Below are 20,546 nucleotides of genomic sequence, written 5' to 3' on the forward strand. Positions count from 1 at the left end.
AGTCTGAACTGGGGTGACAAAGTAGGGCCAAAAAACTACTTGAACTTTTGTTATAACCCAATACGGATCACAGAATTGATTGAATTTGCCTAAATACATTAAAATAATGTCAGTGTTATTGTTCTCCAAGTGTGAAAATTAATTTGCTTTACATGCAACCTAGATTAGTCTTTTAAAAGTTTCCTCTGTAACAAAAAATATTAGTCCTAACCTGAAATTTTTCAGGAAAATCTTAACATCACAGGAGCTAAAACTTGAATCAGACAGAGCTCTGGTATTTTTTCTAAATATATCTCTGATTTGACACATCAGCTAGAGGGTGTTAGCTAGTTTGCATTCCATTTTGATATGATTCATTGATCATTTGGCTCCAGTTGTCACTAAAACTTAAAGAAAAAAAGTTGTTCTACTTTATAAACTTGGTGCTTTACTTTGAATGGTAAAATCTTGTTTTGATTGGACTCTTCTCACAAAACAGTTTTTTGTGTGCATGTTTTCACAAATCTGGATGACATCATTTATGCCCATTTTGTATCCACCAGATTCTTGTTGGATGGAGCTTTAAATGTCAGTTTCTCAAAGGAAACACAACAGGTTCCCTGTGGACCTGAACCACTGATGCCACTGGAAAACATCCAGTAGAGAGATTGTGTCATGCAGTTCCCAGTTCTGCAAAGCCATCTCCAATTTTTTAAGTGTTTGTCTGACAAGTTGGCGACAGGCAAGCATCCAGGTTCTCTGTGGCCTTTCTGTAATCCCTGAACATCAGGTGGCTTAAACTTGGCACATTGCCTGTGTTGGATGGTATCTGGAATCTTGCAACATGTCTTTGCTGAGGAGTTGCAGTTATCTGAACAGAGATCTTGTTTTATCGACCACAGAATTTTGCTCCAGCGGCCGAGCTGATGCCACCGGAGTGCAGCGTAGTTTTGCATGCTTTTGGGGGGGAAAGGTTAGAGAGGACTTTGGGTGAATGTGAAGTCGTGGCTCTCAGCTCGTCTTTTTCCGTCTGCTTCGTGATCCACAGGTTGTTCCAGAAGAAGAAGAAGTAAAAGCCCTGCAGGGTGGATCTCACAGATCGCCGACATGCGCTTAGGATCCCAAAGGAATCTCTTTGCAGTGGAGGAAATCAGCAAAAACACTCTCTTGACTTCCTCTTTCTCCCTTCCAGTGAACCACCGACTACTGAGCAAAGAGAGAATTTGGTGTGAAACTGGTGCTTTGACAAACATGCTGAAAGTTGTCCAGTTTAACTTTGTACTCCCTTTTATAGTTTTCTGTTCCCCAATTGTGGATTTTTAAATCTCCCCTTCTTTTTTTGCATTTCTTGCTTGTTTTTCCCAGTTGCTCATTTTTAACCCCTCCATCTAATAATATGCAGTAGAGCTTCAGCCATTTTTGCCATAGATATCATTTGTACCGTGGTGTTTCGATCAAATCCTCAATTCTGGTGCTTGTGTCCCACATGAATGATTTCTCGTTCCGTTTTTCGATAAACTGTTTTTTACCTTCTATACTGTAGCAAGAACAGATTTTATATCTTGTAGTTTTAGCAATAAAACACATTGTTTGGTTCAGTTCGTGACTAAATGCACGCGCAGAGTTAATGAGTGATTGAAATTGCAGTAAAGCAAACAGAGTTGCATTTACTGTGCGGCAGCTTCCGAATTCAAATCCACTGCACCGTTTGAAGAGAAATGTAAAATTAATGTGCAATATTTATAAGAAAAAAAAACTCCAAATCAATAATCTCCCCTGAAATTTATCTAGAAAATATATAAAAGAGAGATATATCAAACTTCTGTTCCCGACAGACTAACAGAATGTCATCCAATTGCATAGAGTATGCTAGAATTATGTTTATTTTTCAGAATATTGTATATTAGATTAGAGATTTAAAGTTTTATCATTTCATATATATTCTTTCTTAAACATACAGATTATTATTTTAAAATGTCTTGTGGAATAGAGCATAAATCTGTGTTTTTTTTTCCTTTTTAACAATCATGAGTGGAAGGATTTAGTTTACTGCCTCTTGAAAGTGATTGTTGGTTTTTTTAACAGTAACGTATCAGATTTACAAAATGGCAGTGATAATCTTCCCATTAGGCCCGTCTTTACTTCTGTTCCCTCCTTTGCTGCCAACTGCTCCCATTTTTTTGTCAGACTTTTGTTTTTTCTGGTTTTAAAGTTTTATATTTTGTCTTTTTCTGTTGTTGACATTCCTTTCTTTGATTCCCTGACCATGTGAGTTTGGCTCTGGATTTTCTGTCCTACATTTTATTCCAAAATGAATCCCAGACTTTTAAAAACATCACTTTCTGAACATATTTTGAATGATTAAAGAATCTAGGTCATGTAAAAAAAAGTTAAAAGGCCATAAGAATGTTTTTTTTTTGTGTTAGTGTTATGGTCAGAAGTTGACATGCACTCACCACTGGCGAGAATCTGGTTAAATTTGAGCTTTTAATGACTCATTAAGCCAGAATTATAAAACAATAGCATATTCTGTGGTTGAGACACTTAATTTTTAAACTTGTTTCTCTGTGTGTAGTGACACTGGTGTTCCAGGATCTTTGAGTTTATGAACAATGTGCTTCAATTGGACAAAGATCATATCAAAATAGGCTTAGAAATGAATATAGCAGGCTAACATCACACTTTTAGAGTGACCCTCTCAAAACATCAACTCTTTTGAACTCAATTTATGTGTTTAAATTTGCATCTTTTATGATCAGTCAACCCTGAAAAAGAAAAAGAAAACAGCCAAAGAATGATGACATTAAAGCACATGGTGACTGTAAGCAAGCTTCTGACCACAACTATAAAATATTGCAGATTAGACACAATTTTGAATAACACATATAATTCAGAACATTCCCCAAAAACAATGCGATAGTTATGGTGATATTCTATGTTGGACTCAAACATATTTGTCCCTGAATCACTCTCCAAAAATACGAAAAAGAAGTGAAATATCATTTTTGTATCTTTAAAACACAGGTACTTTTTCATAATTGATTTACACTTTGAAGGATGATAGTCCTGTATCGTAAAGATGACAACAACAAAAAAAACTGTCGATATGCAATTGTTATACATACTATATTTGTATAAATAAATATATGTTCTCGTGTTCAGTGTGCTGCTTTGTTGTCTCTTCCGTCCGGATTTGATAATCCTGTCTAAAAGAGAAAGGTTTTAGTTTGATTAAATTCTTAATGAATAAAAAAGAAATCTGTCTATGGAAACATCTGGTTTTAAAGTTACTGTATTCTGGTCTGGCTCTGCAGCTCCTTTCTCAAACCACCTCAGGTCAGATTAAACTCACGTACATCACGTTGATGTGTGACGTACATGAAACACCTCACCCTGGTGGTGTGACAGAGTACTACAGCGACGACAGCTTTCACTCGTTGCTGTTTTTCCACTCTCACAACAATCAGCGATGACTGAGAAGTGACAAAAGTTACTCTTTGTCATATCAAAGTTTTCATTCTAGCAACTCTGCTGCACTGGAGCTGGATCTGTAGGGCTGCGTACGTCTGTGGAGGCTTTTGTAATGCAGGCCCCTGTTGGGATGTTTCATAGCAACACATCAGCAGCGAGGGAGCCCCATTGCACTGATTGTGTTCGCCTTCAGGCGCTGCTACACTCCCAGTATCTTGGTGCAAATAGAGAACAGAAATCTGCATTTGATAACAGAGGAATAAAAGCCTGTCTGGCTCAGAGGCAGAAGTGGATTTGCAGAGCTTAAATAGAACTTCGGTTCTGGTTTCATAGGTGAAATCATTCTGTAAAATCAAACTGACAGTTGTAATCGCCAAAATACAAAACAGCATCACAGAAGCTTTCTGAACTTGTCGAGTGCAATTTTAAAATACTCAAGTTTTTTATTTGAACGATTTCATCAGCCCATTCTGTCAGTGTAAATGAACTCAGCACTTATTTATTTCATTAGAAATAAACTGCATAAACAAATCAAACCAGCCCATAAAGACAGATCCAGATCCAACAGTCCTTTCAATCCAAATTACAACGTAATGCAGTCAAATGCAGCAGATGATGTATTGCCAGTTGCTAAAAAGAGGAAGAGAGCTGCAGACATGCAGAGATACATGATCCATTGTTTTGCAGCAAAGTTCAAAGTTAAGACAAAGAAAAGTGACAGTGAATTTGTTTCTGTTCCCTCATCTGGATAAAATATATCTACATTCCCTGCTTTCTTACCTGATATTTGTCCTGCACTTTTCACTTTCATAAAAAACTAAGAGATGGATTAAACAACTTTTTCTGATTTCATTTTTTAAAGTAGTTTTGATTGTAGGTTCTTTCTCGTCATAAGGCTGCTGGTTAGTTAGCCTTGGCTGTCTCCCTTGGCTCTTATTCTCCTTATTCCTGGTTGAATAACTATGGGAGCAATACAACAAAATCCAAAGAAACTTTAAATACAAAATGGCTCCAGACAGTCAGACATTTCTATCTGAATCAGAATCAGTTGAATCTAAAATAGTTCACACTTCTGGCAGATTTTGAATTTATATAATACATTTCTTCTGACGCTAGCTGGAGAGAGGCACCAGCACCCCTCCTGACCCCACTGAGGGACAAGGGTGTAAGAAAATGGATGGATGGATGGATGGATGGATGGATGGATATATTTGGTGGCCCAGTCAAAGCTCTGATTTAAATTTAATAGAGGATCTGTGGGCAGAACTGTGCCGAGGAAGCATGCTAACGTCACAGACTTGGAGCAAAAGATAAGTAATAAAAAATAGTAAAAACAAGCATGGACTTAACTGTACATCTCTGTAGTAGGGCAGATGTCATCCATCTTGCTTTTTGCTTCAAGCAACCTGAATGATATGAGTGAAAAACTTCCTTATGCACTCACGTTTTGCAGAATCCTGCAAATTACCTAATTAAGTAATACATGTGTTTTGACACAGAGAGACGTTTAAAGCAGTGGTTTAAAACTGCGTTCCTCGAGGGCCAGTGACCTGCAACTCTTTGGCTGTGTCCCCTGTCCTACACTTTTGAATTAAATGGCCAAACTTCCTCAGTAGCTTGCAGTCAGGCTCCACAGAGCTCTGCTAATGAGCTAATATTGGAGCCAGGTGTGCTGAAGCAGAGAGGTTGAAGGACACTGGCTCTGTAGGACTGGGTTGTACATTGGCACTCTGGTAAACGTGTAAAATTCTAAATTAAAATCTGCAGTTTAAAACATTTAGAAAAAAATCACTTACATTTATTCAATGGAGGAAAAATCCACTATTTACTTTTTTAAAATATATATTTTAAGGCACAACAATTCCTTACTAAAGCACTTTTAATTTTGAATTGATTTGTGTGTAAAGGAGGTTTTAATTCATAACCCATGACTTCCTGCCTTTCTCTTAACCATCTTTTAAAATGTTGTCATCCACCACTTTTTTGGTGAATAACAACAACAAAAAACTAAGGTATATGATATAAGATACATTTTGCAGAAAAAAGAATGTTAAATCAAAGTTATATTAATTCCTTTTTAGATTATACTTCTGCCATTAAATGTAGGTTTTACTTTACTTTTAAAGTTCGTCTTAAAACCCATCTATTTTACTTGGCTTTCAACACCAGCGGGATCTAGTTTAAAATTTTATGTTTTTGTTTTTAAACTGAGTTTTTATTTATTTTTTTTTTTATTATGTTGTGTTTTACTGTACAGCACTTTGTATCAGCTGTGGTTGTTTTAAAGTGCTTTATAAATAAAGTTGGTTTGGTTTGGTTGGTACTATTATTTTATTCATTTTTACAAGTGATGGAAATAAGCATCAAGAAAGTTCATGACTTGATCATTATTGTTGTTAATATTATGATCAATGTAATCAAGTCAGACTTACTTTGATATATATTTTAATTATTTCATTTCTTCAAGTAACTTAAATCTCTAGTCTACTTGTTTTTTAATATCAGATCAGAAAATGAAAAGTAGCAAAAAGCACATTTAGGGAACCAAAAGTTTTATTTTTTAATTTACCAGTGGTGCATAAAAAAAAACAAAAACACACACACACACACACACACACACACACACACGCACACACACACACACACACACACACACACACACACACACACAGCTTACTTGCAGCCCAATAAGACCTGACCACCCCCTCCTTAAGTCACCCGATAAGTACCATCCGAGGCCATCTGTTCTCCACACTAGTGCTGGTGGTATAATGAGGGGCGCTAATGATGACTTACATTTGGTTAGAGAGAGCAAACAGGTACACAGAGTGTAGAAAACCACACCAGCGCCTTAAAAGTAGTGAGATACTTCCATTTGTTTCCTTGATTACATTGCGAGGGGCATTTTTCTTATTTTTCTGGAATGAGTACATAGATTTTAAGATAATTCACAAACAAAAAGCCACATGAGTGATTGCAGCAGCACAAAATAACAAATGATGTCAGCTGACCTCAAATGTGATCCTGAAGGCTTGTTAGCTGTAGAGAGGCGAGACTATCACGGACAAACTCTGTGTTTAACTCTGTCAGTTTTGCCACAGCACCAAGAACTCAAAGGAATCTGTTATTCTAAGTGAGCATTTTAAATTTTCTGTAATGAGAACTGGAAAATACATTTGCAAACAGACTAAATGGGGAGTGGTAATCACACAAATATAAAGATGAAAACTACAAATGTGCTTCTGCCTTTCTGGAAACTCTGCTGAACTTGAATAATTCATAAGCCATAGAAAACTTAAAGCCCTCAGAACGTTTAAACATAAAGTTTAATAAACACAACAACATGGACTGAAAAAAACATAACACTTTAAATATTTTAAAACTGAATAATGCATCATTACATTAAATATGTCACATTGGGTATTATAGCTCATGTAGAATAAATTGGCGTTATATTACATATTTACAAAATCTCATGTAAAGAATGAAAGATATTTGCCACGGCTCCTCGGACTTTGCTGTCCTTGTCCGCTTTGCACGAAAAACTTCTTCTTACTATCACTTTGTCGCAAGAGCAGCTGGTGTCTGAAGAAACTGTCGTGCCCCCGCGGCAATCTATCCACATCAAAGCGTGGGTTTTCCTTCACAGGACGTGGTAGACGGGCCTGGAGCCCGGGCTCTCTGGTGTGCAGGGCTGGGACTCGGAGCTGCCGGGCGAGAAGGTGGGCAGGTCCCTCAGAGAGGCCGGTCCACAGCCGGACTCTGCCGAAGACAGGCGGTCCACGATGCTGGACAGACACTCCAAACTGGAGGCGCCGAGGGCTTTGTCATCCAAACACTCTGAAAAAGACAAAAAAACGACACAAACTTAGTTATGTCTTAACTAAGAGGTCATTTTAGCAGGTTGCAAAAGAAACATCTAACCTTTACAATAAAGTAAAAATTATTCCTATGCTACATTTAAATAAACAATCTCCATGCAATTTCCAATTAATAATACGGTCTTACCGTTCTTTGCAAATGAAAAGCCATTACGGTAGTTTGCATTCAGGTGTTGCCACACTGGACTGTTGCTTCCAGCCTGTGAGAACAAGAAATCAAGTTGACCCAACAAATATCTCTTAAAACAGACTGACGTCATGTACGGTTGCATCCAGGAATCCTGAGTAGGACCAGGCCAAGCAAGTACAAAAACAGCCAGTGTCCTTTATCATATTCTGGACGGGCTAATAAATCCTAAACTCCAGCATTATTGGGGCTTCTTTATTTCATGTCCACCTTGAAGTCAAAGTGGCCGGGGCGCACTCCCCCTCCCTGCCCAGCCTGGAGCGTGGCGAATCGATTGTATCAGTGGAAGCAACACCGGTTTGTGCAAGATGACACTTTCTCCGAGTAAATCTGCAGAAAATCCTGGCAGTGGTGCAGATACATGCAGTCAGGATGGAATGCGGGGGAAAGCGCCCGGGTTCTGCTGCCAGACTAAAGTAAGGTGGATTTAGTTGGGTTTATTGGGGCCATAAAGTGTTTGGTGGTGGGAAAGCCATTAGTCCACTGGGTTATTTTTAATAATCTGATACATGGTCAGACTTAGTGTTAAAAGAATTGAAAAGAATGGACAATGGAAACTCAACGAAGACAGAGCAAAGGCTGTAGAGTAGGTGTTGTATTATAACACTACAACCTGCAAAAAAGACAAATCCTAAAAATTGAGGCAGTAGGTTTATAAACAATCTGGATAATGAGATCTTGCAAATCTGCTGCAGCATCATAATTATCGTGCACTGCTTGTTCTTAACTGAATTGGTTTTATAGCCACAAGTAAACCCAATAAACATATTGGCAAGTGGTCTTACCATGCTGTCAGAGCAGCTGGACAGTGGGCTGCCTGGCTCGGAGCTGCTCTCTCCAGGTAGGCCGTAAAAGCTCTCCACCTGCTCCCGCAGCAGTTCCTGCAGGCTCTCAATGTACTGGATGGCGTTGCGCAGGATCTCCACCTTGGGCAGGCGCTGGCTGGGGTTGGCCGAGGTGCAGCGCCTCAAAGCCTCAAAAGCGTGGTTCACTTTCTTCAGCCGTCGGCGCTCCCGCATGGTGGCGGCCCGCCGGCGGTCCACAAAGCTGGATTTGCGTTTGCAGGCCTTGCAGGCCCACTGGAGGCAATGTCCGGGCTGGTGAGGGGCACCGGGCACTCGGACGTGCTCGTCCTCCTCGGAGCCCGTGAGCTCCATGCTGGTGCCAAACTCCAGGCTGTCTGGAGAGGAAGCACAAGCTCTGTCGTAGTAGAGCTGGGATGGGGAGAAGACGTCCATGGCTTGGTAGAGAAAAGGCGTCAGGATAGAACGAAGGAGGATAAAGTTGCTGGGTGAAAGAGAGGAGACCTCTGAGTGATATGAGGGGTCTGTTGCCCCAGACCCCCCTTATATGCCCCTGGGCTAAAGCCCAGGGCCTACATTGGTCAGATCTAATTACCATGGCCCATTGGCCCAGCCAGAAGGCAGGCTGGAGTTTGTTCAGTTCCCTCCCTGCCTCATCCCTACCACCACCTCACCCCCCAGTACCCTGCAGAGTTTCCCACATCTGCACCTACTGGTGTTTTCCCACTCATCCCCATTTTCACGATGAACGCTGGGCATGCAGCTTTCCAAGGTGTTTCAAACTCCATCTGCCGCTTGGTCTGCTTTTTTTCCAAACAGTCTTTTGGCTTTATGTGATTTAGCTAATCTGTAAGTAGCCCCATGTTGTACCTTACAGCTACACTTTGCTAGCAAAACAACCGAGGGCTCAATCTGTTTGGCCAAAGTGTGCAGCAAAGCAGGGCGACCTCTTCCAGCCAGTTGTTACCGTGGAGACCACAGCGTTGCAGATGCAGCCCAGCTGCAAAGGAAGGTGTAACATTTCAAGCCCCAGCTAATTCACAAAACAGTGGCAAACCGTCTAAATGCCCAATCTCATCATTTAAGGTGCTGCAAGAGAGCGCTGACCCCTGTTTGCCAAAGCTCATTAAAACTAATGACACCGCTGTGTACCTCAGCTCCGTGGACCAAATTTTAACCATTAAAAGGTAATGACGTAGGTTAAGCGCCACATTACAGCACCGAACAGATGGCCAAGACGGTGCAATCGTTTTTATTCAAGTGGACGACCAACAGCTTAACAGGCTTTAAACGCAGAGCTGTTATTGGTTGGAAATCTTGGCAATTCAGTTCAAGGTTTGCACTTGGATTCTGTACTTTTTCTTTAATTTGTTGAAAGATTCTGCTTAACTAAATGTGGCCATTGTCGACCATACTGCAATTTACATAACAGAGTAAATAAAAAGGTGTGTACACTTCTGAGCTCCTTTGCTTCTCCGCTCTGTAGTTTTCAGTAAAAAAAAAAAACCTTAAATAATTATCATTAGTCTGATCTTATATTGGAGGTGCATGCAGAGAAAAGAACCCTTAGTTTACTGAGTGATCCTCACTAATGTCGGCAATAATTAGGTTTCTAGTTGTTTTTTTGCAGAAAATAAACAGTTTATACTTAAACAGATGCTGTAATGTTCTCCAAAATCATATAAATGCTTTGCTTATTATTGTAATTCCTAACTTTAGCTTCCTTATGGAATCTTTTAGCTGTGAATATCTGTGTGAGTTGTGTTGTTCTTTTTCATATCTGCACTTAGACAAAGCACAGAAAACTATGGCCGGCCTTTCTCCTGCCTGACCTTGCTGGGATTTGTGTGTTGCTGATGACACCATATAATTGTCATTAGTCTGTGAAGGCAGTGTTTTAAAAGTCAGAGCTGATGAAAGGTGGAATGCTATAACAGGGGGATGAGGAGGGGGATCAAACCTGGAAGCTGAGCGCTCCGAGTTGCCCGAACTTTCCTTCAACATCTTGCCATGAGAAGCGCTCAGATTTGCAGGGTTTGGCAGCACTTCTCTCTGCTCACTGCCAAACAAATGGTGTTGCCACTCAAAATGTTATTTTGTCAGTTTTTTTCATTTCTTTTGCTTCATACTGAGTGAAAAATAAATCCTGAGAGATTTTTTTTTATATATTTCACTTTGTTTTTCAACATGCATTAAGCTCCTTAATTCATAAATATGCAGAAAAATAATATTTAAATATAACAGCAGATTAATACAAATTTTAATTTTTAAAAAAGTGTTAATGTTTTTGTACTCATTCTGAAAAAATATGCTGCGATAACGCCAAGCCATAAATTCATTCAGATCACGGAGCCGTTTGGAGGAAATAGGGTTATCAGACGTGGAGGAGGTGGGACGTAAAAGATCACCCCCTGCCCCTCACTTAACTCTGCCTTTGACCCTTGAGAACAACAGAAAAGAAACCCCAGAAAGTTCCCAAGAGACCAGTCTGGGACGGAGATCACATCACCGGGCACAGCGCGCCAGTATAATCTCCCTCTCTGCATCCAAAAACTGCGCCATGTGCTGCGCCAATCAACCTCCGGGGCTCAATTAGGCAGGTTTTCTCATTGACGACGTCGTTCTCAGCCTCTAAAGCCGCCTTTGATCCTCTGAGCATCTAAACAAGCTGCGGCAGGGCCGATGTCTTCTTCAGCTGTGGCCCCTCGGACAAACTCTGACTGCAGTTCAGGGGCTGAGAGTCCTGCGTGTTTTCTTAGGTGTGAGCGGTTCCCAGAGAACAGGGCTTGCCAAACGTTTTGGCACATTGTGAGAAATATCCGCATTGTATCCTTACGAGCTGTCAGCGGTACAATTACCCGAAGCGGCGCAGTTCAGGCTGACAATTTGTTCATTTTAGGTGGAAATTAAACGAAAGAGAAATTTAAGCCTAAATTTATTCACACCCCTGTCAGATTTGGGTACAAAATACGCTAAATAAATATTTTTGTGCCGTTCAGATATTCAACCAAACACATTGTTTTTGATAGAAAATGCCAATGATATTTTTATATACATTTTATTAAAAATAAAATCTATTTATACCTTTTTAATATTCTATAAGAAATAATTGTAAGCATTAGTAAAGTGGCATCCCTGCTATTATCACAATCTGCAGCTTCTTCTGCAGATTATCTATCAAATTCAAGTTGGTACTAAGACTGGATTCAGTTTTAAAATGTAAAAAATTGAGCTAAACATATTAATAGGAGTGTAATTCGTTGAGTCAGAGTCACTTTTTGCAAGTGGAAATTAATAATAATAATCAAAATTTCACATTAACTGTTCCGAATGACTCTCTAAAAAGTCTTGGTGAGAGTCTGTAACATCCTCAAGCAGTTGCTCAGCACACACAGATCTCTACAGAGGAAATGACCTTCAAATGTAAGCATTATTTGAAGAAACTTCCTGTAAGCTGAAACCTGGAGTAACATTTCTTCATGTTCTACCTAGCTATTTTCTTTACCGAGTTGATGTTATTGCTTGGTCTTCTGTCCTTAAACCTGGTGAGCAGCTGTGACATTTTGCATGAGGCTTTATCTGCCTGAGTCCCAAAGGTCAACGAGCACGGTGAGCCGTCTGCAGAGATCAGAGCGAGCCATCGTGCAACACGACATCAAGCGTCAAACCCCGTCCCCTTCTCTGTCACGTCAATACATGACAAACAGGACCGATTGGATTTCCAAGCCACTGGCGTTGAGCCACGCATTTCATGTAAGCGCTTTGTCATGTGACAAAGACTCGAGTGATGATGAATTAAGACCTAACGGCTAAAATAACTGTATTAACCCACTGGGGTTTGCACTCGTGCTTGGAGCCCAAGTTTCCATGTTCCCAACATGTGATAGGGGAGGAGCGTGGAGGCACGCAGTGTTTGGAGGAGACTCAGATTACTGCAGTGGGATCAGGTCTGCTGGTGAACAAAGACAAGCACTCTGGCAGCGAACCGCTCCACAGCGGTTTCGACAGTTTTTATGGACTTCTAACAGCCATGAACGCTGGTGTGAGTGCTAAGTTTTTTACTACTTGTGTTTGCTTATCCTTATAAGCAACTAAGTGACAAATACTGGCATGATGCAAATTGAAAAATTAACAAAGAATGTTTTTGTTTTTCAAAGATTTTACCAATTTTTGTAAGACAAAACATCAATGGGGCCGTCGTCAGCATGCAGTTGAAACCTGAAAAACTGTACAAACAACCGTACAACAGAGTAAGTGATTTATTATAGGTCAGCTGTGTGTACAAATTTTCAAATAAAATGCAAAGTTTTAACAATCTGTTAAGCTTTGAAAGCAAAATAAATACATTCATAAATCACGTCAATATAAAATATGTACAAATTTTTGTCCTCCTGGTTCAAGTGAGAAAAAGCCAAAATTATGCATCACAACCAGACAAATTAAAGAAAAACATTGGAAATTTTAAATAAAACTAAAATCTTTTCAGACTGTTTCAGTTTTCTGAGGGTGCAGCGGAAAAGTTGAGTTTCTCATCATTTGTGATGCTGTCCACAATTGAGGACAGACGCAGGAGGCTGGAGGACGCAGAAGACTCGCTGGTCACTGAAAGCAAAGAAAAGTGTATTATTAGTGTTTTAATCAGAAGACATATGAAACCAGGGTAATATGCTTGTATGGTGTACAAAAAGTCATAAAATTAAATAATTTTTAACCACCAAGTCAGGAAAAATGTACAAAAATCCAACATTAATGTCCACAACAACAACATCTGATTGTTCGGCTTTTACAGACATCTCTAATGTTTGTGGAGGGCAGAGTAAGTGTAGTAAAACCTGCTCAGTAACTCTAAACAAAAGCAACAATGCCTGGTGCACCAAAATGCATTTGCTGTCAAAAGACAAAATGTCAACCAAAGCTTGTTTGACAGTGAAGTCAATCAATCAGTGTGCACAAATACCGCTTCAACATGGACCATTAACTTCTAATTAATTTGCACAAATGGTTGAACAATTGATTTATATGTACTCTTTGCTTCTGTCTTTACCATGATCAACACTGGGAGCACTGCACATTGTGCGTCTATTTGTGTAATTGTCCTGGATGCAAAACCTCTATTGACAGAATTATTTAGACAAGATAACTACAGTAAAAGTAGCTTTTAGCTTTCATGTTCTGTCCAAATTTAGACCAAACACATTAAAAATGAGGCCCATAATACATATTTTGATGCAGCCAGTGTTTAATGAAATATATATTCATTTATATAAGTAGAGCAGAGCAGGACATAGCTCTTCTTCCTTTCGGCCCATAAACATTGATCTTTTGTAAGCATTGTGATTTCTGTGAATACATTACCACAAACCTGTGTCTATCTACAGCAAACTGAAAAATCTGAGGTATGTTATAAGAAAAAGAGAGAAATTAACATACCAGAGGATGACCGAGAGCGAGATTGTTTTACCAAATACCTGAGATGTTGAACAACTTAAAGTCATAAACGTCCTATCAGTGTGAGCCCACGCTATAACAGTGGAACATGGTTCATTGTCCTCAAAACTTTAAAATATAGGAAGTTGTACACTCATCTGCTCCTGTAAGATGCTTAGAGACAAAAAACCTTGGCACCATGACAAAACATTAGGTGCAGGTCCACAAATGTGATCCCAATCTAAGGAGGATTTGGTCCACTAAACACTAACAAAGACATTTCCGACTTTAATATCATAATTAATGCTAATGGGCTTGTGAGAGGAACTAGCATCGATAATAAGTGTGAAGCACGAAGGAGGAGAACTAACTTTCTGGAGGAACATGTCAGATTTAAGTGTTTGTTTTTTTTGTGGTCAATGAAAGAATATTAAACGATGTAAAGAAAACAGCAAAGTCTAAATGTCCAGATCAATATCTCTTGCAAATCCCACTGACAGTCAACATTTTCAAAGAGAAAAATTCAATTCTTGGGAAAGGCAACAATGACGCAACTTCGCTAAACAATTTGTGTCACTTGCAAAAAGTGAAGTAGCATCATCCGCTCAAAAATGAAACTATGAGAATTGTTGATAATTGGGTTTGCATCAGCTCAAACTGCCTTACGACACTTCTGAATAAAATCTGCTTTTGTCGTTTGGCCTGCAAATGGTCACTGCGGTTACCTTTGCCCAGCCTGGAAGAAATGAGAATCTGCACTTTGCCAGTTGTGGCAATACTCAGTTTGTTAACTGCTAATTGCAAGAAATTGCTGACAGATGTACCTTCTCTCTGGTTCATTGCTGCATTGGAATGATCAGCAGAGGTCCGCCAGGTCTCAGAGGACTTCTTCCATTGGTACTCATCGCTGGCAAGCTGCTGAAGCAAGACAGAAAGATTTTACTCATCCTACAAATCTGGAATTTCTAAATGTTCGTGACAAGCTCATATAAAATAAACAATACACTGTAACAAAACGGGCAAAAATCCATTTAAAGTTCAAGTATGGACTTTGATGTCATTTGAAAGTCATTTCGTTCCCCAGGCACACGTTGGAACAGATTTAGAACATCAACTGGACGCCAGGAGGAATTTCCTCTGAGGAGAGTGAATCAGTAAAAGCTTACATTAAGCTCTTTGGTGTTCAAGGAAGTTCCGTTTTGAATTTTCTCCTGCTCATCCAGAGTCTGCAACAGGTCCTGTAGCCTTTCAATGTAACTTATGGCGCTGCGTAAAATCTCCACCTTGGGTAGTCTCTGGTTGGGATTGGCCACGGTCTTCTTCTTTAGCGCGTCGAAAGCTTCGTTGATCTTCTTCAGCCTTCTCCTCTCCCGGAGCGTGGCGGCCTTGCGTCTGTCTGTCGGTGCCGACTTTCTCTTGCAGATCTTGCAGGCCCACATGAGGCACTGGCCCTCGCAGTGTGACTGGAGACCCGGAGGGGCAAGCACATGCTCCTCTCCGCTGCTTTCCCCCCCTGTCTCCGACGGGACATTATCCTGGCCTGGGGACAGCGGGCTGTCATTGCTGTTGGAGTACAGAGGAGAGACCCCTGCGATGTCTATGTGTTGTAAAGATCCATGATCCGCTTCCTCCAAGTAACGCAAATCACTGAAAAGATAAGTGCTGGTCTCAAAAAGGTCCATCATATTGTTGCGTCCTTCTCTCCGTTTTGACAGTGGAACTCTGGCATTTAAATAGAGCAGCGGGGACACAGTCAACAGACTTATATATAGAATGTGAAACTCTATCCAACACTGGCTGCCACACTGCAACAAGCATATAAGTTTTGAATGGGTCTCTGCTGCACACTGACTTTGTGTTGGGAATAAATACGTTGAGGCATTCAGAAGCTATTAAAGAGTCACCTCAAATTTCATGACAGGTGCTATAACTAAATACATCTGAACAAAATGGCTGCATTACGATGTTATTTAATGTCTAAAAGGGAAACAAGAAATCTGTTTCTCTTTTCAATTGTACTTTATAGGCGCAGCTAAGGCGTTGCCATGTTTTAAAAAATGGGCGTAAATCATATCTTTCTTTGTATGAATTAACAATATTTCCACTTCTTTTGCAATAATGCAAATTAACTGGATGTTAAAAGCCAGCTGGACCACTTCACAGTGATATAGATCAGGGATAAGAGGAAGGAATGATCAAATTAAAGTGTCCTTTTATAAGAAGGGCAGAAAACATAGTTTTCAGAAACCTGTAAAGCTGCTATTCGTTTGTGAAATTTTATTAAAATCCAACAGAAGGCTGAGTCGAATTTTTATTTGCTTCCATTCTTTTCAAACTGACTTTCAGCCACAGCATTGACCTCTCCATCAAAGGCACAATGGTTTTGTTATGGCTGCCCATGCTGAGAATCGTTCCTCTCAGCCTCACTGTATCATTTGATACACAGAAGTTTTTTTTTTTCACCGAACTATAAAAAAACCCAAACATCCAAACTCATCAATCTCGTATAACTCATGTTTCAAGAATAATTACTTCAAGTAGCTAACAGTCCAGCTGAAGCATGGATATCAGGCTAAGCTTCTTTTTTTGTTTGCTTTTTTCTGATCTCTTTCTCAAACTCAAAACGTATTAGTCATTCCCCACACAAACCTGAGTACAGAGGGAACTCTAGCCTTTTAGATTATGGGCCCAAGCCTGGAACAACTTGTCTCCAAAGATGAAACATTGGATTAATTAAAAACTGTTGAATTTGCATATTTTAACCAGGCATTTGCTGTGAAGATTACACATTACTCATTCTTTATGGATACTTTCCATGTGATTTCGTAGCTTTTTATGTCCTTTATGTTTTTTGGGTGCTTTTTTTTTTTACTTTCATGGTTATGTTATGTCTATGAAAAGTGCTGAAATGATTAATTCATTCATAGGATACTGGCCAAACATGCCTGACTTTCAACATCTTTGTTAAGGTTATATTTGGACACCAAAGGGCTGGCTGACATGGAGGGAAAAATGGAAAGAATTACCTCTGATGTCAAAGACAAAGATATAAATGGATACAGTCCACTTCCATTGGTTTTCACCTTCTGTCATGATGTAGGAAGGGAAGGACCCAAATGCAGACACTGACTGTGTCTAAAAACAGATTTCTTTAACAGTGAACAGTATGGAGAAATTACAGAGGAGATGTGGAAAAGCTGTGGCAGAAGGAAAGCAGGAAAACGGAGAGCGGAAGACTAATTATCACAAAGGGAGCCGAATTTAAAACTAACACAGAACAGAACACAAGAACAAACCAAAAGCTAAACACAAAGAAATAAACTAATATGACCTCACCTTTCTAACAATAAAGGTGTCTTGCCAAAGATGGCAAGATCTATTGAATATAAAAGAACAAGGAAATGATCAAAACGCAAATGAAAACAAAAAAAACCCACAAAGATTTTCACACTTTCTATTGTGAGTTTTTTGTCTTTGACTTGATGCTGTGGTAAAACACCTGGTAGTTTTCCAAGGTTTCACAAAGGATCTTTAACTACAAAAATACAATTTCGATCAGTGATGACATATTTTTCCTATTTATTTAAATGTAGGTAACTGGGTTTCAAGCATAGTTACGATAATTTATTATAGTGCCTAAAACAGTATTGTTATTTTATAAGATTAAATATTAGTCAGACAGATTCTTAACATCCTGGATTAATCGTGGCATTATTCCTACTACTTATTAGGAAGCACTTTAACAAATTCTGAGACCCAGTACATTTCAGGATGGTATTAGAATATTTGGCAAATTTAGAAATCTTAATTTATTCTACTAAATATTTTCTCTTGAGGAAAAAGGCATTTAAACCAATCAGAAATTAATTTCCAACAAAACTTCCTGGTAAATATAGACAGGAATCTGCAGTGTCAAAACAGCTTTGTGAAATGTGTGCATAGGACATTATAAATAGAAACTTGCCTGATTCATTTTAGATCAGAGAAGAACATAAAAGCCTCTGAGAAGGTGATGTATTGCCTGTGGCGTATTTGTTGCAACCTTAAAGGGCTACAATTGGAAACTTCACAGACAGGAATGTGAGGGATCCCTGCTTCTGTGCAGCTGCATGACCCTATGCATTGAAATAAAACAAGATCGGGCAACAGCTTTTGAAAGAAGAGGCTGTTTAAGTGGACTGAGAGCCTCAAACATGGGATCCCCAGGAGGAAGTTTCTGAATGAATCAAATGTTAACAGCACTTTAATGTGAGAGACTCTGAGCAGTCCCAGTCACATCTAATTTTTTTGTTTTTGGAGTAACTTGTGGTTATCGTTCCAGGAAACCAGTGATCATTATTCAGAGTTATCAATTATGAATTATGCATATATCTTTGTGCTTTTGAATCTATTTACGTAAGAAACATTTTGACATGTTTTGAGACAAATGTTAGAGTAACAACCCAGCAAGGTCTCATTGTTCGCATATTTTGGGGAACCTGCACTGCCAGTTGTGGGAATTGGTTGTTTTGACGAGGCGTAGATTTTGTCAAGGACATTTTAAAGCAACGTTGGTAGAGAAATTAATGTCAGTTAATGTTCGCCCCGATAAACCTCACAACACTGCATCATATTTAAATGCAGAGGATACAATTAATCAACAACATACTGGAACTGAACTGCTGTGTGTTAAGAGTTTTAACCTCATTGAGACATTTTACCTGGATAAATAAATATCTGCACATAAAACTGTCTTATTTTTACACAATTACTGATAGTGCACACATTTTACATACAGATACAATTATTCAAAACCTCTGCACCTACTCAAAAAGTATTGAACGTTTTGGAATGTACACTATATCATAAATGGTAAATGCAGTGGATTTTTTGTTTTAGGTATGAATTATTCAGAAGTGCATAAATTTTTATGAAGCATTTTATGTTATGAGCTTGCCAAGCGACATAAGAGAGTTCTCTTAGAGAGTATTTTAAATCTATGTCTTGTCAAAATGAACTACTACCTTCTATGCTGCTGTAAACAACTGCTAGCACAGCTTCTTATTCAGTTTCCTGCTAAAAAAAACCAAAAAAAAAACACTTGCATGCAATTAAGATGACAACGAATAAGGAGTGATGATGAATAAAGAGGATTACAAATAGAAAATGGTTTCAAATTAAGTTTCATGTGAGATCAAAATCGACCTTTATCATCCTGTGGCGAATTTAACACATCTTTGAGATTAATAGAGTCTTGTCCCTGCTGTGCAACGACTGTGTATTCTCTCCCCAGGGCTATCCTGTGCATCCTGAGCCTGATCATAAATTTACCGTCAGTGCCAAGGGGTTGACGCTTCAGCTGTCAGGAAGAATCATGGCGTTATCTGGGGAAGAAACTCAAACTGGAGGATCCGGCTTCTTTTGGAAAAAGGAGTCAGAGAGGAGTGCAGAAAGTGTAAATCAGTCTGGAGTTCAGTGAGGCACAAAGCTGGCACCTCTGCGTTACAGCGAACGGGCAAAATCTAATACAGTGGAGTCGAGTCAGTATCTGGATCTAAAATGTCCATATGAAACATGGTGTTTACGCTCATCCAAAGTAAATAAAATTGTCACTCTAAAAAAAGGAGCATAAAACACAGGACAGAAAGATTAATTTTTTTAAAAAGATTTTGCAAAGGAAGAAGAAAAAAAGAAATGGCAAAGTTTTAGAAAGTTATCCTGGCTCTGTCCAAGGATAAAGACATTTGCTTACTGCCACATCTCTGTTTCTCAAATTAACAGGTGCACAGGAAGACACTTTTCATGGGGGGCTTTACCTAAACAATCTGCAAAACCCATTGTTGCAACAGGAGCTTCCCATTCCTACAGATCCACCGAGTGCAAGAACTTTAGCCACGGCAGCTATTAATCTTCTGCATTAACGCAGCATCAGCAGCAACTTATAAACTAAAACTACTGAACAATAAGAGCAGTAATTATCTGGCTGAATAGTTTCACAGAGACTGTATTCCCAGCTGCATCCGGCATAAATTAACATCATTACCTAAAGGCAGTTATAAATAACAGAGCAAGTTTTAAATGTTTGGCTTTATCTATGAAGTGGTTATTTTTCCCAATAACCAGACGTCAGCACATTTTAGAATCTCACGAGTTATAGTCTACTAAATTTTTCCACTCATGTTTTAAAGTTTATTTTAGGAATATTTGAATCCCTCAACCTTCTACTTCTGCAGAAAAACAAAAGTCTTTCGGAGTATGTGGCTAAGTTTAATGCCGAATCATTCCATTCTAACAGTGGGTGTATGTTTAGAGGTTGTTGGACTGGAAGGTGAAAAGAAGAATTGAAAAAATCTATTATGTGAACTTGGATTTCCTAAGAGAAAGCCACACAAATTGCATTCATGTTGGTGATTTCTTTTTATAATTCAGTTATCTGGAGAAAAAAATGTTAATCTGGTCATAGAAGGTCATTAGTCTGCTAATATTTGGGCAGGTTAAAGCAATCTGACAACATGACAGTTGTTTTCCGCAAAAATTACCTTGTTCAGGGTCAAAGGGGGTTGTTGAGGCCTTTCCCAGCTGTCATGGTGCTACAGCTGTCATCGGACTGTTGGACAGGTCGAAGGTCCATCACAGGGCTTGTATGACACGAACAGAGAAATTCAAGATTAAAAGAGATTTAAGTTAACAATTTCCTTTCATAACAAAATGCAAAACAACTGCTATTATATAAATGGTTTTAAATCCTGCACCTGCTGGCTACTTCAGATTAGTTTATTCTTTACTGAATTAAATTGTGTATTTTCATTTTTTTAAATT

At 39.0% G+C, this 20,546-nt stretch overlaps 3 protein-coding genes across 5 annotated transcripts in view; 1 reads left to right on the top strand and 2 right to left on the bottom strand.

Annotated features, from left to right (window-relative positions):
- Window positions 1-3,136, top strand: part of lin7a (lin-7 homolog A (C. elegans)) — a 35,981-nt gene extending 32,845 nt beyond the window's left edge. For both annotated transcript variants that reach the window (XM_008400411.3, XM_008400412.3), the window contains exon 6: window positions 1,028-3,136. In XM_008400411.3, coding sequence (XP_008398633.2) covers window positions 1,028-1,052 — 25 coding nt within the window. In that variant the 3' untranslated portion in view covers window positions 1,053-3,136. The remainder of the gene's footprint in view (window positions 1-1,027) is intronic.
- A 3,621-nt stretch (window positions 3,137-6,757) lies between these two features.
- On the bottom strand, window positions 6,758-9,077 carry myf5 (myogenic factor 5). Its single transcript, XM_008400433.2, has 3 exons — window positions 8,304-9,077; window positions 7,459-7,531; window positions 6,758-7,290 (listed from the first exon to the last, which is right to left on the bottom strand). The coding sequence occupies exons 1-3, from the start codon at window positions 8,754-8,756 to the stop codon at window positions 7,094-7,096; spliced, it is 723 nt and encodes a 240-aa protein (XP_008398655.2). The 5' UTR covers window positions 8,757-9,077; the 3' UTR covers window positions 6,758-7,093.
- Window positions 9,078-12,562: 3,485 nt separating this feature from the next.
- myf6 (myogenic factor 6) lies at window positions 12,563-15,559 on the bottom strand. Of its 2 annotated transcripts, none has more exons than XM_008400434.3 (3): window positions 14,915-15,559; window positions 14,573-14,666; window positions 12,563-12,923 (listed from the first exon to the last, which is right to left on the bottom strand). In XM_008400434.3, the coding sequence occupies exons 1-3, from the start codon at window positions 15,431-15,433 to the stop codon at window positions 12,814-12,816; spliced, it is 723 nt and encodes a 240-aa protein (XP_008398656.1). In that variant the 5' UTR covers window positions 15,434-15,559; the 3' UTR covers window positions 12,563-12,813. The 2 variants fall into 2 exon arrangements, with proteins under 2 accessions (XP_008398656.1, XP_008398657.1); XM_008400435.3 differs by having other exon boundaries at window positions 14,573-14,663; window positions 14,915-15,553.
- Between the last annotated feature and the right edge of the window lie 4,987 nt (window positions 15,560-20,546).

This window comes from Poecilia reticulata, chromosome 23 (assembly GCF_904066995.2).
Source record: "Poecilia reticulata chromosome 23, P_reticulata-male-v2, whole genome shotgun sequence".
Lineage (NCBI taxonomy): Eukaryota > Metazoa > Chordata > Actinopteri > Cyprinodontiformes > Poeciliidae > Poecilia > Poecilia reticulata.

Excerpts from the sequence above, each read along its gene's own strand:
- myf5 (XM_008400433.2), bottom strand. The coding sequence starts at position 8,756 with ATGGACGTCTTCTCCCCATCCCAGCTCTACTACGACAGAGCTTGTGCT. Across the intron at positions 7,532-8,303 it reads CCAGCTGCTCTGACAGCATG|GCTGGAAGCAACAGTCCAGT; the intron begins GTAAGACCACTT and ends TTGTTCTCACAG. Across the intron at positions 7,291-7,458 it reads CTTTTCATTTGCAAAGAACG|AGTGTTTGGATGACAAAGCC; the intron begins GTAAGACCGTAT and ends TGTCTTTTTCAG.
- myf6 (XM_008400434.3), bottom strand. The coding sequence starts at position 15,433 with ATGATGGACCTTTTTGAGACCAGCACTTATCTTTTCAGTGATTTGCGT. Across the intron at positions 14,667-14,914 it reads TGAACACCAAAGAGCTTAAT|CAGCTTGCCAGCGATGAGTA; the intron begins GTAAGCTTTTAC and ends GTCTTGCTTCAG. Across the intron at positions 12,924-14,572 it reads AGCAATGAACCAGAGAGAAG|TGACCAGCGAGTCTTCTGCG; the intron begins GTACATCTGTCA and ends CTTTGCTTTCAG.